This window comes from Juglans microcarpa x Juglans regia, chromosome 1S (assembly GCF_004785595.1).
Source record: "Juglans microcarpa x Juglans regia isolate MS1-56 chromosome 1S, Jm3101_v1.0, whole genome shotgun sequence".
NCBI lineage: Eukaryota > Viridiplantae > Streptophyta > Magnoliopsida > Fagales > Juglandaceae > Juglans > Juglans microcarpa x Juglans regia.
Genome location: NC_054595.1, coordinates 29735233 through 29753215, shown reverse-complemented (window position 1 = coordinate 29753215; position 17983 = coordinate 29735233). Strand labels below are relative to the sequence as shown.

Below are 17983 nucleotides of genomic sequence, written 5' to 3'. Positions count from 1 at the left end.
TTATTCTTTTTACCGGCTAGAGCCCTCAACAGCTATTCAGAAACAACAATGGGCGGAAATTCCCCATGCGCTTCCTGCAAGTTGCTAAGGCGCCGGTGTGCCAAAGACTGCGTTTTCGCTCCTTACTTCCCCCCCGATGACCCCCACAAGTTTGCCATTGTTCACAAGGTCTTCGGTGCTAGCAACGTTAGCAAAATGTTGCAGGTGATCTCTGTCTCTGTCTCTCTCTCCTTTCTGTAATTTGTACGTGCTTCCTGGCCTTCGGTCTCTAAAGTGCTATATATGAAAATTGGAAGAAAGTAGAAATGGGAACAAGTTTCTTAGATCGATCTTTCTTGACCCTTTCTAGCTTCTCTTCGTTCTGATCAGAACCAAGCCAAGTCTCCAGTAATCTCTTTTGGGTCATGATTAGACTTTGTTTATGACAATTATGATGTCGAGCAGGAGCTTCCGGTTCAACAGAGAGCAGACGCTGTGAGCAGTCTAGTTTACGAGGCAAACGCAAGAGTGAGAGACCCTGTTTATGGGTGTGTTGGAGCGATATCTTACCTGCAAAACCAGGTCTCTCAGCTTCAAATGCAGCTAGCAGTGGCTCAAGCAGAGATACTATGTATCCAGATGCAGCAAGGGCCAGTGTTGCCAACCCAGCTGATAGACGAAGATGATCATGACAAATCATATTTTCTCCACGACAACCTGATCCCTCAGTACAGTAATTTTGACTCATCTAGCGGTACTGTAATTCATGACTCTTTCAAAAAAGAGAGCATATTTCGACCTGACATGGTTTCTTAATAAAATATGGTTCTCATGTTTTGGGGTTTTGGTCTATTATTAATTGAGTAATGCTATTGATCTACACAAGCACAATTTATATATACACCCATCATGTATATATATGTATATATGTATGCACGAGGGAGGAGGGAGTGCTATTTTGTACTTTTTTTTGGTTAAAAAACAAAAACCACTGTTCTATATTATTTAGACGTTGGAAGATAACTTGAAACGGGAGAGGAAGGTAATGGAGTCAACTCTAGCATGTGAAACTATATAGTGAAGTTAACAAGTATTCTGATCGGTAACTTGTTAATAAACGTAGCTAGCTAGCTATAAATTAAGGTGCTCCTGGTTTATTTATTTATGAGTGAATGCTGAGGCCGGGGTCGTTGGCTTTTCAAAACAATCTAATTACATGAGTACTACTCGACAGATGAGTTCTTCTAATAAGTAGTACTTATATATATATATATATATATATATATATATATATACATATATATATATATATATGGTCGACCATGTCCTTGGGGATATTATATAATTGATAAACGATAATATTCTTAATTAACACGTACATGATCATGTAGATCATCAGGGACTGTTCTCATCTAGCACGTACGTATAATTAGTGCGTGGCTGTTTCAACAGCGATTGCAGCTCTTTGATCGTGCAATAAAGACAAATCATCTTCTAATTGTATATAAAACCAAGGAAAAAGGACAGAAAAAGCCTTCATGAGTTGGAATCGAACAACTAATTAACTAAATTTCTCATCATGAGTACTAATTTGTACGCATCATGTAAGGGGCCGGCCTCAGAATTTACTGATCTGAAACCAAAGCCCGGCCATGTATATCGCATAGGTTGGTAATTCGGGTCTTCGTTTCTTTAAAGTTTTAAACGGCAAAACACACCGTCGTCTTTGATAAGGCATGCCCCCATCTTTTTACGTACATCATCGAATAAATTGTCGCATTAATACTATTATATACAACAAGTGGAGAAGAAAAACAAGCAACAAGTGAGAGACGTGGCCAGCTTAGTGGCAGAAATTAAATTGAAAGAAAATGAGGGTACACAAAGAACATCTTTCAAAATAATTGTACTGGTTAGATGAATGGTACCAATATGAGTAACAGCAGCTGAACTCCCATTTGAAAGTGTGACTGAATATGAAACATGTGAGGTGATGGTGGTAAAAAAAGAAGTGCTGCAGACCATATGGTCTGTGGCACCTGTGTCAAGAATCCAAGGTGAACTAAGTGTGTGTGTGTGTGTGTGTTGAGGCAAATGGATGTACCAAACATCTTAGAAGATGGAGCTGAATGCTGCATGCTTGAGTGGGAAGCAGAAGCTGCAATGGAGAGGTCTTTTGTTGGAGCAAAGCTAGACGTTGCTGGTATTGCAGCTTAGTTAAACACACATTTTTGTCACCAGCATTGTTTGAGGCAGAATCAAAAGAGAGTGCAGCCTGATTTGCAAGAGCATTGAAGTGCTGAGGTTTTGAATGGAATTTATGGCCTGGGGGATAACCGTGCAACTTATAGCACTTTTCAACAGTATGACCAAATAAGTGGCAGTGGGTGCAGACAGGGATTTCTGCATTACCAATTTTGAAACATTTTTCGAAGGTATGGCCAGTGATCTTGCAATGAGTGCAGTAAGGTCTATCTTTCTTGTAAGAAGGGTTAAGTTTAAGGGAAAACTTGGGAGTGGAAAAGGGTCTTTGAGTAGCTAAGGCCATTGATTTAGAGGTTGGAGGATGGGGTTGGGTTATGAGATGATGTCGTTCTTGCTGTTGGATGAGTGAAAAAACCTTGGTAAGAGGTGGTAGTGGGTCTAGCAACATTATTTGGTCACGGGCTTGAGAGTAAGAATCATGTAACTCCATGAGAAATTGGAGTACACAGTCCCGTTGGTATCGGTCTAGTAGGTTTTTCATTGAGCCACAGTTACAAATAGGTAGAGGGTCATAAATCAAAAGTTCATCCCAGAGAGTTTTTAGCTTACCATAGTAGATGCTCACTGTGTCGTGGTCTTGTAGAAGGCTAGCTAAGGCTTTCTTTAGTTGATAGATGCGTGGGCCGTTCTGTTGAGAGAAACGGTCTTGTAGGTCCAGCCACATCTCCATGGCATTATCCACAAAAATAACACTAGATTGAATTGAAGGGTGATTGAGTTCTGAAGCCAAGAAATGAGCATATCATTACAACGTTCTCATAGTTCGAGTAGGGGATCCGAAGGATCAGTGGGCTTAAGAATCAAGCCAGTGATGAATCCAAGTTTATTCTTCGCGCGAAGAGCACAACGCATAGTACGGGACCAAGTTTCATAGTTGTCAAAGGTGAGGGGATCAGAAACTAGCGTAAGAGCTGGGTTTCACCATGGTCTAAACGGAAGGGATTGGATGGATCATTGAGATTAAGGTAGCGGGACAAGGTGTTTGTGGGTTTGTCTGAATGAAAGTGAGGAAAGGTAGGTGGTGGAAGATGAGGGTTGGTGGGTGGAGGAAGAGGGTTGGTTTTCTCCATGAAAAAGAGCTCTCACTGGCTCTCTGATACCATGAAAGAAGACAAAAAAAAAAAATGTGAAGAAGTAGAGAGCAAGTTGATGGAGAAGGAGAATTGCAATCTTCCTTAATGAAAATATTCTTCTGTTTTACAAGTGTCCGAAATGGCTGCTTTATATCCAACAAATGGAAAAGAATCAGTAACTAACTATACACCACGATTTGTCCTATTGCTAGCTGGAGAATATTTACTGAGGAATATACTAGGTGAGTGCTGGAGACAGTTATGAGTGGAGGCAGTTATGAGCAACGACTTGTAGTCATTCTGATGAAGTTTGTGCAATACGACCTGTAGCTTCTGTAGCTTGACCAGTGTCTTCTAACATATATACTGTCATACACATGATCATGATGTACGCAGGTATGTAGATATATATAATCCAATGACCATAACCTTATGATATAATCTGGTCCTCTCTCTCTATATATATATATAATAGTACGTCGTGTATATATATATATATACACATATGATTAGTTGTCATTGGATTGACAAATCAATATTTTTATTAAATTATATACAGCCTACTAATTCAGCATCAATATTTATGTTAAATTATATATATATGATCATAATCAGAAATTATCGAATTAAGAGAGCTCCCGATCAAGAATTGAATGATTAAGGTCCGGACAACATATGTTAATTTGTAGGGATGTTAAAAATGAATTCCATTTCGAGAGATCAGATCTTAGTATGGAAGAAATCAACCGTCTCTCCTTTCTCCTCTCAATCTCTTAAAAAATTAAGGTTCCAAATCTAATTTTCATTAGAGGAGGAGGAGGCCTCGACCTCCTCCTCCTCCATCTCCTTCCACTTCTTCCTCAATCCACCAACCTTGTCTATTAAGGTAATTCTTTTTGCTTAGTTTTATTTTACTTCATTCAAAGTCGAAAAAGACAGATCTACAATTTTCAACAACTCCTAAGAGACATGCGCAGCACAAACAGACTCCTAAGTCACAAATCATTTGGAGAAAAGTGGCGGTTTTACAAAAATCACCGTGAGTGGTCCTCACGCGCCACCCCTTTAGACAGCTCTTTTCACCACACGCACCAAATCACCGGACTCGCTACTACCAAATTTTTTAGATCTGGCATTTGTGTCTGAAAAGAGACAAACATGTTTTCTTCATGCACCGCCACAAATTCCAAATTTTAATAGAGTTAATCTAAACTATAATCTGTCTTTTTCATATCTATCTAGTATCAAAATTTGTCGGCCAATCTCTTGCGCGCATTAATTGCTCATCATGACATGATTCCAAGCTTCTATAATTTCCTAGTCTTCCAACATAAAACAGCTCTCTTTCCGCTATACGTTTGTCTCTTATTAAAAACAAGCAGATCCCAGCTAGCTTCCATTATACAACACGATCTATAACAAGTTATAACTATATATATATTGTTGTTAGGCTGTGACATTATTGGGGCACTCCTTTCTGTTGTGAAATGTTATGCAAATACACATCAACGATGACAAATAAAGAAAAAAGCAACACAATCAATAACACGACACATAATATACGTGATTCGGCAACTTGTCTATGTTCACAGAGCTGCAGAAATCTTATTAACCAGAGGAGATTACAATCACTCAATCTCAACTCACACTATCTAGGACGTTTTGCTCTCTCACACAATATACAACCATTAGACAATTGTTCTCTCTAAAAAAATACTTGAGATCGTCCAATACAAGTCTAATATGACATATATATAGTGAGTGGCACTGGAAACCCTAATCTAGCAAAATTGCGTACTTCGCTCAAGCGACGTATCAAGTGCGTCTTGAGCGAACAACCAAATGAACATTGGCTTGAACGGAGTGTCAAGCGAGGGTCGAATGAACACTTGTCTCGCTCGAGTGAAATGTCGAACGAGACTCTCGGACTTGAGCTTCACTCAAGCGGTATGTCGAGCGATGTCGCCAACTTTTAGTAAACACTTTTTCAACTTCAAAACCAGTCTCTACATATACCTTAACACTTTTCCATATATATATATATGGATCCTTGTAGATCGAGACATTTACTTCTTTGATTAAATATCCTATTAATTAATTTGATTGCTACATATTTATATATATATACACACACGTTAATATATAACCAATTGACCAATTAATTCGATTAGTGTGGGTTGCCCGACAAGCAACGTCATGGGGGAATGAGTGCCCCGAGCAATATTGGCCTTTAATTTCTCACCATATACATATTATATATATATATATATATATATATATATATATATATATATACACAAGTACAGTACATGTTTTGAAACCCTAGGGTCTAGGAACTAGCTAGGCCATGAGATCATAATTAAAACTAGGCCGGGGAAGACACTTGTTAATTGTTTTGGTTTCAATGAATCTATCAGAGATAAATAAACTATGGAAAAAAACAGACATCTTCACCACTTTAGACGGAAAAACATGAGTTACGTTCTTCAAGGCGGACATTAAATGAGCATCGTGTCGATGAAGATTCGTAGCCGGGGAAAAAAAAGGGCCATTCATCGTTGTTGCCTAATAAGATCCAATTGTTTTTGTTTCCATTGTTAGTTGGGCGTGGGTACTACATTATATATATATATATATATATATTTTCCTATTGCTTCAATTTAAGCAAATAATGCTCACGAAAGTGCTAATAAGACATTTGATGTCATTAGTCGGCGAAATTGTCATCGTGGTCCTCGCCAGGTGTTTTGCACGTTTTCCTTATAACAGGAAAAATTAAATCTTGTGTTCAAAGCTTAAACCAACAGAAATGAACTTCTTTTTTTTTTTTTTTTCTTGGAAGGTTCTTAATTTCTATTCTGTGTGAGCCTCGGCCCAATAGAAGGATTACATCACATATTCTGTCAAATAATCCTTTTGGGCCATGGATAAAGCTCTGCCGACTGTATATATGGGTGGGCTTGAACTCAAACTGGTGGCCCTGCCATCTTGACTCAAAACCTTAATAGAAAAATTAAAAACTCCATAACAACAAATCAAATGACCCTTGACATGAGCATCGCCGTCCGATCGGTTCAATCAGCAGTTTAGACCTTAACTTAGAAGTTTCTCATTTATTACAATGAAGTTAACTTCAAAAACCTTTCGTATAAACTTTCAACCCCAATTTAAAAAGACCCACAGTTGGTTACTCGCTACTCGGTAGCAGTTGTCTTTCTTTCTTCATCCACAAGCTCTGCAAAACCCCCCATAACAGCTCTCGTAATTAAACTGCGTGCCACTTTCAGATTGGATTATCTCCCGCCCATAAGAGAGGGGTAATTAAATGGGTTTTAATAGGAATGAAAGGACAGTACTGGGTCAGTGCTTTCTCTAGAAACAGAGAGTCTCACTTCTACATTAGGTTTATATTCAAGCATTTTTGCTCTGTTCATGCATGCTCTCTCTCGTTTAATCCTTGGAAAAGGTTAAAAGGCTGTACAAGACAAGAAGGTCTGCCACTAAACTCATTATAAAGGGAAGATAAGACTACAAAGGTCTCCCACTAAACTCATTATAAAGGGTAAAATAACAGCGAAAGTAAGAAAATTTTGGCAGCAATTTGCCGACACAAAATTCCAGATATTTCCCTGGGATTCCAGATAAGGACCACGAGGCGGCCACGCGCCCACTTCCATCTCTCACTCTCATCCGTCCATGTGTCACTCGTCCACACCCCTCTTCAGCTGTTCCTATAAATACAGTACCCCCATGCCGATCTTACTTCGCCACTCCTCTCCTCTCCTCGCCGCCTCTCCCATTTTCTCCCATTTCCTCTTATTCTTGAAACAGATATTCCATCCTCTAATCTTCATTCTCTGATCCTCTCTGTTCCTGAAACACCATGATGCTCAGGGCTACCCCTGCTTTCTCTCTTTTCAAGCCTCCTCGTGGCGAGTCTCTATTTTCCTCTGTTTCATCCCAGTCTTCATATTCGTTTTCCACTCTCGACTCTTCCGCTTCTTTGGTTTCAAGCCTCCGCTTTTCTCCAGCCAAGAAAGAAAGTGGCTTTTCCGTCTGTTCGGCTTCAAAGGGTGCGAACAACCGGTCCCTCACCGGTGTCGTTTTCGAGCCCTTCGAAGAGGTCAAGAAGGAGCTCGACCTCGTCCCCACCGCCCCACAAGTCTCCCTCGCTCGCCAGAAGTACTTGGACGAGAGCGAGGCCGCTGTTAATGAGCAGATAAAGTATGTTTTTCCTTCTTTACAAAAAGAAAAAGGTTTAATCGTGTTAAGTTTGTCAATTCACGGGTTGGTTTCGTCTATTGCGATTGTGGCTATTTGTGATTTGTTATCTTTTTGTTTGTTGTAATGACAGTGTGGAATACAATGTCTCCTATGTTTACCATGCCATGTTCGCTTACTTCGATAGGGACAACATTGCGCTGAAGGGTCTTGCCAAGTAATTTTTCTTGTTTCATTCTTTGCTCTTAAACACTAAAGTTTTGTTTGTATTTTTCTATTCCTTATTTTTGTTATCTGGGTTATACGTTTTTGTTTTGAATAGGTTTTTCGAGGAATCGAGTGAAGAAGAAAGGGAACATGCGGAGAAATTGATGGAATATCAGGTGCCTGGCACATAGCACTTAAAGCTTATGTTCATATTGATACTTTGCATTCTTTGATTTCGTTTTTTCGTTTTGGTTTCCTTTCTGGTTAAATCCGACTTGCGGTTTTTGTTTGTTTTTAAAATGCTCAGAACAAACGAGGTGGAAGAGTGAAACTTCTGTCTATAGTAATGCCACCTTCTGAATACGATCATCAAGAGAAGGGAGATGCGTTATATGGTAAGTCTCAATGTTTCATTGGTCCCTCTTTTTTGTTTTAAGAACTCAACCAAACTTAGATTTTTCTAATCCATGTGCATTCTACAATTAAATTTGAAATTAGTGCTACATGCTATTTTTATGATAGATGTTTTCTTGAGTGAAATTGTCGTACTCATTTGAGTCGTAGCACCCTATAGAGAATATGCTTGTGAGAAAGGGATGGAGTTTTGATACAGCGGACTTGATGAATTAACACCATGTAATCTTCTAGGCAATATGTGACATTATTCAATCTCCACCAAGTTATGAACTGATTTGTTGCTTTGGTTTGTTTACGTGACAGCGAAGTTGTGTACATGCATCTAATGATTTGATGGTTTTGGATCCACAAAACATCTCAATCTTATCAAATCTCATTTCATCGTTACAACTTTTCTAAATTTTCATATAAAAATATAATAAATAATTCAATTTTTTCAAATTCTAAAATAAAAATAATACTAAACAATTATAAAATAATAATATTTTATTCAACTTTCAACAAAATAACTCATTTTATCTGTATTGTCTATCCAAATCCACCAAATCTTTACGAAAATTGGGTTTTTTTTAAACTAGCACTAATGCTGTCTATTTTCTTGATTCAGCCATGGAGCTTGCATTGGCTTTAGAGAAGCTTACAAATGAAAAGCTCCTCAATTTACACACTGTAGTACATCTGTCCTTACTCTTCATTGTGCATTTTGTTCGAGTTATTTAGTCACTTCGTTTTGTTTTGTTTAAGACAATTTGAATGCAATTTGTATTCATGCTCATAACTTTGATTAATAGGTGGCTGAGGGGAACAATGACGTGCAGTTGGCGGATTTTGTTGACAGCGAGTTTTTAAGTGAGCAGGTAAACAAAATACTCTCTTCCTTTTTCTGTTTGAAATTTGTTTCTTCAGAAGAATATGGGAATCGACCGTTGTTTTATTCTTTTTTTTGGCCTGACGATAGGTGGAAGCCATCAAGAAAATGTCGGAATATGTTGCTCAGTTGAGAAGAGTTGGCAAAGGACATGGTAGGGATCCCCAAGTCCACTTCATTTTTCACTTATTTCCAACTCCTCCTTTTCACCCACCCTCTTATGACCTAAATCTTACACGTAAACTCTTCTGCTTCTAAACTGGTTGGTTCGTGGATTTTCAGGAGTCTGGCACTTTGATCAGATGTTGCTTCATGAAGAGGGGAAGTAGGATGCAATTGCTGCTTGATGGTGACTCTGTTTTGTTTCTTTCAGGTTTTTAGTGTTTTGTGGAGTATTCTATCGATGTCTTTTAATGTTGTTAGTTGTATAATTAAGAATGCTGGGCCTGCTTACAATTTGGCGAATGCACGTGGACTTATTTTAGACATCTTACTTGAATTTCACCCCACGGTGACTACTCCTTCCTTCAATGCTTTTATGATCAACCAACCTATTTATTTTTTCTGTTCTTCTATATACAGTTGTATTTCAATCGTTCATGTTACGGCAGATTTAAAATAATTGTTTACTCTTTTTCTAAATGTACATATTCTCTCTCATCAGTGCGCGCTCTCTCTCGTTCTTTAGATCCTCTCTCATCAACTCGGTCTTCATGGTTATGATAAAGAAAAATCCGATGGATATTCAGCATCTTCTGTTGAAAGGGTCTGAGCTAAGCTAGTACAAATTAACAACAAATCTATTCATCCTCCAGTTTAAAACAACACACCACACACCATGTCACGGTTCACCTAGGACTGCCCTCACCCGACGAAATGCTTCTCCCACTCCCTCACCCCTAGGTTGATTTCTTCTCATCACCCCGAACTCCCTCACCAGCGATGACCTCCCTCAATCGGACTATTTTTGGAAAAATACTATTATCAGAAGCTACTCTTTTCTTTCTCAAAGGTTTTCAATGTTAAAAGCAGTCCCTCTGTTGATGATTACTGCCAGCTTTGGAAGGTTTGGGAAAAGTTCAAGACCCCAACTGCCACATGAAGACTGTTTCAAGTTCTGGGTCTATGTTTCTAAGCGCTGGAGTGGAAAGACTGAGAGAACTCTCACTGATAGGTTGGAGAAATTACCGGTTGCTTCAGATCCAGGTGGAATTTTGCTGTTCAACAAGCATGATGTTTTCAGGACTAAAGTGTTAAATAAATATATATATATATATATATATACATATATACATATATATAGCGTGTGAAGAAAAAGGAAATTTTTTTACTTCGATTCAAAAAGGAAAATAGCACCCAATTATAAGTACATGATTGAGAAAAATTAAGTCCAGCACAAGTGCAGATATCTCCACCTAGTTTTTCTTTGTATGATTGATCACTCTGCTTAATTTATCAAGACCTTACGGAAATTGGATAACCAACTTCCCACCCAAAGAAGAGTACAAATAAATACTAATACTAAACTTCTCGTCATTCCACTTTTTATTTTTAAATAAACGAGCTTAATATATTAACGAGATGAACTAATCAAATATGCTACAGATTTTTGTTTGATTTTTGTATTGACCACATTCAAGATTATAGAGATATGCATTAGATGCCATATCCTATATTGAACGACCCAGTTAAATTTCATGGAACAGAACTAATAACATTGACTTCAATTTAAGAGAACGGATGGTTAAGAAAGGAGAACGAACTATTTCTGGCTTTGTGACCCTGGCTGGAGATCACCGAGGAAGTGGAGGACGAGCCTCGGTTGCTTGCTCTACCTCCCTGAGAAGTGAAAACCGCTAGGTAACGAAGACCGAAGTTGCAGTGTCCCAAAAACCTTAATAACATGCTGGAAGGTGTTCTTGGGCTGTATGGGAAAATAAACATCTCTTGAGCCTAAACTACAACCAAGAGCCCAGTTTCATTTCTATTTTTGGATCACAAAAGGCTAATTGTTTAGGCCTCAAAATACAAGGATGTCAAGCAGATTAGGAAAGCTTTGGGGCTACTACCAACAATAGCCCAGTTTCATTTCTGTTTTTGGATCACAAGAGGCCCATCCATTAGTTTGGGCCTGAAAATACAAAGAGAATAGTATGAGATGAATATGATCTCTTCTTTAATTTTTTAGAAGAGTTAATTCATATATAGTTTTCAAATAGAAATTATTCATATAAATTCATATAATTATGTTTAAAATAAAAATAAAAATTATAATAATATTTTTTTTAAAATGATATATTTTCCTTTTTATCATCTTTTATTAATAAAATAGCACACGTAATCTCCTATTCAAGATTATAAATAAAAATAAAAAGTAATTTTAAAAATAATATTATTGTAATTTTAAAAGGATATTCTAAAATTATTGTAAATACAAGGAGGCGAGGAAAGGAGAATGGTATGAGAGGATATTATTTTAATTAATATATAAATGATGTTTTTTTTTCTTTTATTCTCTCTTTTGAGAAATTTTATTTATAATCTTGAGTGAGATCATTGATAAATGAAGGTAAAAAGAAAAAAATATCATTTTAAAAAAAATATTATTATAATTTTTTTTTAAATATAATTATACTGTATGTAGACTAAGGTTTTGTTTATTTTTTGGGATAAAATAAGATGAATTAAGATAAAATTAAAAGTTAAATAAAATATAATTAAAATATATTTTTAAAATATTACTTTTATTTTGGATTTTAAAAATTTAAATTTTTTATTTTATTTTATTTTATATCAAAATTTTAAAAAAAAATCGTAATAATTAAATGAGATGAATTATGAAAGCCTTTAACTCTTTATTTTTATTTTTTTGCTTTTTTTCTAAAGAGAATTTTGCTTTTTGTTTCACCGAGGGAGAACAAAGCCGGGTGGCGTGGCGTGGCGTGGCGTGTATATAAAGAGGAGACTCTTGATCCCGTTTATAAACTTCCCAAAAGCAAGCCGCTAAGCGTTCTTTAGATGGCGTGAATGGCGTCACCGTCGGGTGCACTGTGGCAGAAATACCTTCATTTCCCCTGCTTCCTTCCTGTTTATTCTTTTTATCAAGAGCGAGCGACATAATTATTGCAGGTAGAGACAGAATGGAGAGGGCTCTCTTTTTGCTTCTCCTCCTTTTTTCGTCTCAATTAGCTGATTCAAATGCCGAAAAAGCTTTCGATGTTCGAAAACATCTTTCTACCGTGACCAGGTCCCGTCCCCCTTTCCTCGCCTCCACTAGTTCATATGTTAATCGTAAATAAAATATATTATACATTAATTAATCTTCGTGTTTTAGCTTTTTTAGATTTCTTTTTCGGTTCTTGTAGAATCCGCCTTAATGTGCGCGTATACCACTCTTTCAGTTTTCATACTAGTGGTGTCTAGCCTGGAACCGATCTTTTGACCTTATTATTCTGTTCGGATGCCGAGAAATTTGAGGAAAAGGATCGAAAGTAGAATTCTTGTTTTTATATCTTATCTTGTTCTGGTATCTATGACTAGTGTATAAAATGAAGAAAACAAACTATGAATAGAAAATGAGAATAGTCTCGAGTTTTGAGAGTTGTCTTGTGATCAGAGGCACAGAAAAGTGGCCTTATTTGCTGTGTTGGCATATCAATGAATGGCTTCTCAGTATTGTCCTTATATGTGTGCCGTGCGTGTGCTTGTTGGTGGAAGAGAATAGCATCTAATTTGGCGGAGTCGCCTGATTAATAAACCATGTTAATTGATTTTTCATGCAGATATGGTTTCGTGAAACCCGCCACCAATTACTTTTCGCCTTCCAATGTTCCTGATGGATGTATTCCCATCCACTTAAATCTTGTGGTAATTTTACTTCACAGGTTTTAGATTGCCAATACTTTTTTTTCATTTATTTTATTGTTTGTGCGTCTTGTTTCATAGATCATGTCGTTAGATATGATGTCAAACTTGAATGTTCTGTACTTATTGGAGAATGTTAGGGGAAAGTGGAGAAGGGTGGAGCTCAGGCTCCTCTGATGCTACCTTTAAGGGGAGGGCCAAGATGGGGGGAGGTGAAGAAATCAAAACTTAAAATTCTGAACACAACATTTGAGAGAGAGAGAGCTCTTCAAGGAGAACTCCGTGTGAGTGCAGTAGTGCAGCTTGGATCAACTAACTATAGAATATAATTAAGTTTTCTCAACATTTTAATATCAGGTGACCTTAAGAAAGTTTCACGTGTTATTGTGTTATTTTGCAGGGATAAACCTTTTATTTTCAGTGCCTCAAATGATTAGGGGCCCAGTCAAAGTTCATTTATGTGTTTACAGACCCAAAAACATCCCTAATGCAGCTTTTATTGTCAGGCAAGGCATGGAACTCGTTCCCCTACTAAGAAACGGATAAGAGAGTTGGACAATTTGGAAGCTCGTCTAAAAGTACTTACAAGGGATGCAGAAGACCAGGTGTTGTCTTTGCAAAAGGTTCCATCATGGTTAAGAGAATGGAAATCTCATTGGAAAGGAAAGATGAAAGGTGGAGAATTAATTATCAAAGGAGAGATTGAACTGTATGATCTTGGAATCAGGATTAGAGAAAATTTTCCAGATGTGTTTAATGAGGAATACCACCCGGATGTATATGCAATAAGGGCAACTCAAGTGAGCCGTTCTTTTAGCTTTCTTTCTTTCAATCATGTGAAAGTGCATTCTTTTAAATGTTTCCTCAAGCTTTTGCTATGCTCAGATTCTAGAACTGATAGCAAGTTATTCTATCTTCTGCCTTATTCTCATTTATCATTTTGGAGTTCTGCTTATGGGATTTTTGAGTGTCATGATTTAATACCAATTAGTTTCTTTTGGTGCTGAGGTGCTAAAATGATCAAGGTTGATTGCATCATTTTGGCTGTGATTATGGTCTGGGACTCTTCTCTTTTCCTCCCTTCTGAACCTTTAAAATTATGTATGTCTGTGTTCTGATGACATAGGTTCCTCGGGCATCCGCTAGTGCTGTGGCATTTGGAATGGGACTCCTCAGTGGGAAAGGCAGTCTTGGACCAGGACGTCATCGAGCATTTGCTGTTACTAGTGAAAGTCGTGCAAGTGATATATTGCTAAGGTTTTATGATACTTGTGAAAACTACAAGGTATTTATGCAGTATTGGATTTCATGGACCCACCTAAACATATTCAACAACAAATCATGATATTTAGTATTAAAAATGTATATTATAGAATACATTACAACTGTTCATACTTAATCTGATGTAGAGAGAACTGCCTATGAGTCATTAAAGGGATTAGGCCTTCCTATATGTTTGAATTCAAAACCATGTCAGCTTGTGTTATAGTAGGAGCATTCTTGTGTGCAACTCTTATTTTAGTGTTTTTTATTTTTATTTTTTATTATGGACAGCATACTCTTCTTTTTGGTGAAAGAGACTTTTCTTTACTGCCTTTATCCATGTCGCCTCTTCTTGTCCTTAAGGAAACCTTAAATATATTTCGTGTACCCATATTGAGAGATCTTTTTCCCAACTCATTTAAACAATGTGTCGCCTAAAGTTTTCTCTTTGGAAGAAATTGGCATTCCTTATTTTTTTGATAAAACAATTAAGGTGGGGAAGACCAGAAGTTGATATTCTCTACCTAGACGTGCCATCATAACACCCTTACCCACTGGAGAAAAGAAATTGGCATTCGTTTGGTTATGGGCTTGACCATGTCCTATGTCTTAGAACCAATTACCACAGATTTGAACAGTACGTGGTCTTTTTCTTTGTGTGATCTTGAGCATGTCTCGATAATTTTTTAGCCACTGTAGCTATCAACAAAAATTCATTAATAGATTTATGAAGAAGGCCTTGACAAGTTCAAGGTATGTTTTCATATTTTTTCTATAATAGATGTTTAATGATAAATCTCATTGCAATCTGTAGTGCTTCATGTGTCGATTTGCATGTGCTGGTGCAGGACTTCAGGAAAAGGCAGGAGCCTGCTGTTGATAAGCTTAAGGAACCTATCTTAGATGAAATCACCTCTGCATTAGTAAGTCGCTACGGACTAAATTTTACAAGGCAGGATACTTCTTCTCTCTGGTTTCTGTGTAAACAGGTGATCAACGTTTTCCTCTCTTTCAGTTTTTGTGACCAGCCTAATCCTGGTTATTGCATGAGTATGGAATTGTCGCTCAGTTGCAATTTTTCTCTGTTGCAATTGTAACACTGGTTTTTCAATTTGCCAGGAAGCATCATTGTTGGACATTACTGATCAAGCTTGCAGTCTCTTCAGCCCATCCGAGGTACATGAGATTGCTCATGTTATTAAATATATTATTCTAGTTTCTGTGTGATTGGTTCCCTGATAGCCTTGTGTGATTTCTGCTCTACTACTACCTGTATGAGAAAATAAATGTTGATCTGCAACATCTCCAGCTACTATACCACTTCAAATTGCATTTGTGATAAATGGTTTGTTATTTATTGGTAATTGATGTCTTTGTTCTTGGGTTGAAAAGATGGTGATTTGATATTCTAAAAAAATGAATATTTTCCTCCCCTGTAATAGTTGAGCTCTTTTATGGTAAAGTATATATTTTTTGTTCACTAATATAAGTTAGGAAATCATTTTGTATCTTCTGCATTTGCTTATTGTTGTGCAAAATTTATGGCTGTGTAGGTTTCTTTGCTGGAGTGGGCAGATGACTTGGAGGTGTTTATACTGAAGGGTTATGGTAATTCATTGAACTATCACATGGGAGTGCCATTACTTGAAGATGTTTTGCAATCCATGGAACAAGCTATCAAGGCCCAAGAAGGTAACATAGATTTTCTTATTTCACACCAGTGTTCATATTGCATTGCAGCACCTATAAAAAAAAGTGTTCATAGTGCAGTACATTCCCTTCTTTGGCTTCACATTCCATGATTGGTTAATTGTTCACTTGTAGAAATTGGTTAGTTTTTTCATGGTACCTCAAAGTGGGGAAGCTCTAGATAAGCACACTAGGCCTGGCGTGAGTGCCAAAATATAGTGTCATAGGCATCTTCCAACACTTTTTTTTTTTTTTTGTCCCTTGGTGTTGCACCATCAATGTTACTTCCCATTCCCCTGATAGTATGTTGTCATTGTGGTTATTTTTCTTTCTGTATTTATGCCTCAATTAGATACTTAGTAAGGAGGTCACTTGCCACCAAATGAAAGACATATGTAATTTAGGTCATACTCAGATCTACCAAGCATCTTTACTTGGTATTGATGATATACTGTGATATGTCTTTCATGTGTTGATGAATCCTTTTATATGTTTACTGCAAGATTTTCATTTTTCAAAAGTGGTTGCTTGACCTTATTAAGGTTGTCAAAAGCTTTCATACTTCTCACTGGGCTTTATTCTTTTGCCGCTTCTGTCTGCCTTAGAAAACCTTGCTCATGGAAGTTATGAGAAGGCAAGACTTCGGTTTGCACATGCAGAAACTGTGGTTCCATTCACATGTCTGCTTGGACTTTTTCACGACGGATCTGGTGCGTGCTTAACATTCTGGATTTCTCTTATGATGTGTTTGTGTGCACATGTGGGCATGTGGATCTTCTTGTGTCTGTGTGTGAAGCATTTTAAGCATAACCTATTTGCTTGTGGATGGGTTCTGCTATATGTTTCTTCTCAGCAGGTTTTTCTTTATTATTACAGGATTTCAACAAATACAGAGGGAGCAACCCTTGCAACTCCCTCCAAAGCCACCCCAAGAGAGAAATTGGAGGGGCAGCATTGTGGCACCTTTTGGTGGGAATAACATGCTGGTTCTGTACAGCTGTCCAGCTAACTCTTCAAGCAAGTACTTAGTGCAAGTACTGCACAATGAAGACCCCATTCCAATGCCGGTGAGTATTTTTTGTTTCATTCCCCTCCCCACTTCCTTCCAATTTGTAGTTATGGCTTCTGAGATATGGGTTTTATATTCATATTTTATATTTATGATGACAGACTACAAAAAGTGTTAATTTTAACGTTAATTTACTGAATGCATAATTACCCTGTCATCTTTCATCTGCCCAATTTGTTATGTCCACTGCTATCAAGCTGTAGCACATCCACTTATTGTTGCAAGTCCATTTATGCCTTTCTGATGTATGTTGATTTTGTTTGCTAATATTATGTTTCGTCTCATTGAATAGGGTTGTGATGGTTCTGATATCTGTCCGTTCAAGGTTTTTAAGGTACTAATATAATCCAACTCTAATGCGTTGGGAGACATTCCTTTACCATTATCCTTTATCATTATGCTGACTGTAGAACTAATTTAATTTTGTGCCTTTATTCAGGAACGAATAGTTGCTCCTCATCTTAAGAGTGATTATCATACAGTCTGCAGTGCGAAGCCGACAAAAGCGAAGCAGAACCCTTCTATAACCAGTAGGTTAGCAATGCTGTTCCGTTGGCTCTTTCAAGGAAATGATGATAAATGGTCTCACAAAGATGATTTGTAGTAACTCTTCAAGAAGGAAGGAAGTATGAAATGCTCTTTTGTTGTTGGCACTGTCTTCATGAACTTTATTTTTGGCCTTAGCCAGCTCTTCCTAGCTAACAGAGTACGATATTGGATGGCTTCCACTGCTAATGCTGAAAATATTTATCGTGACTTGAGTTTTCTAGTTCTAACCTTAGTTCTGAACCAGAAGTTTTAATTTTGGAGTATTGGAGGTAAGGAGAGTGATGTTGTATAATTTGTTTTCAGATTGTGTAGTGGCTTTACTTACTCTGAATGCCACTACTCTAAACACAACATTACGGATTCCTCGAGTCCAGGCTTCGCTTGATTTAAGTACCTTTGGAAGTGGGTGTCCTCTTTTAGTTTTAGCACAAGTGTTTGTTCTCAGAGGAGAGCAACGAATGTTAATGAGATTTATCAATTTTACTGCCCCCTATAATTTATAATTTTCTGAAGCACTCG

At 37.3% G+C, this 17983-nt stretch overlaps 3 protein-coding genes across 4 annotated transcripts; all 3 read left to right on the top strand.

The window, feature by feature from the left end:
• Positions 1-795, top strand: LOC121246607 (LOB domain-containing protein 12-like). The gene is made up of 2 exons (XM_041144793.1): positions 1-204; positions 445-795. The coding sequence occupies exons 1-2, from the start codon at positions 49-51 to the stop codon at positions 793-795; spliced, it is 507 nt and encodes a 168-aa protein (XP_041000727.1). The 5' UTR covers positions 1-48.
• Positions 796-7078: 6283 nt separating this feature from the next.
• Positions 7079-9518, top strand: LOC121246605 (ferritin-3, chloroplastic-like). 2 transcript variants are annotated; one of them, XM_041144791.1, is made up of 9 exons: positions 7080-7260; positions 7294-7541; positions 7672-7755; positions 7861-7921; positions 8053-8140; positions 8770-8831; positions 8954-9019; positions 9121-9184; positions 9313-9518. In XM_041144791.1, the coding sequence occupies exons 1-9, from the start codon at positions 7201-7203 to the stop codon at positions 9357-9359; spliced, it is 780 nt and encodes a 259-aa protein (XP_041000725.1). In that variant the 5' UTR covers positions 7080-7200; the 3' UTR covers positions 9360-9518. The 2 variants fall into 2 exon arrangements, with proteins under 2 accessions (XP_041000724.1, XP_041000725.1); XM_041144790.1 differs by having other exon boundaries at positions 7079-7541.
• Positions 9519-12072: 2554 nt separating this feature from the next.
• On the top strand, positions 12073-17950 carry LOC121246866 (multiple inositol polyphosphate phosphatase 1). The gene is made up of 11 exons (XM_041145176.1): positions 12073-12277; positions 12813-12897; positions 13401-13694; positions 14021-14179; positions 15006-15146; positions 15277-15333; positions 15711-15849; positions 16452-16556; positions 16723-16913; positions 17208-17249; positions 17355-17950. Exons 1-11 carry the CDS (start codon positions 12171-12173, stop codon positions 17517-17519), a joined length of 1485 nt encoding a protein of 494 aa, XP_041001110.1. The 5' UTR covers positions 12073-12170; the 3' UTR covers positions 17520-17950.
• The last annotated feature ends 33 nt before the right edge of the window (positions 17951-17983 follow it).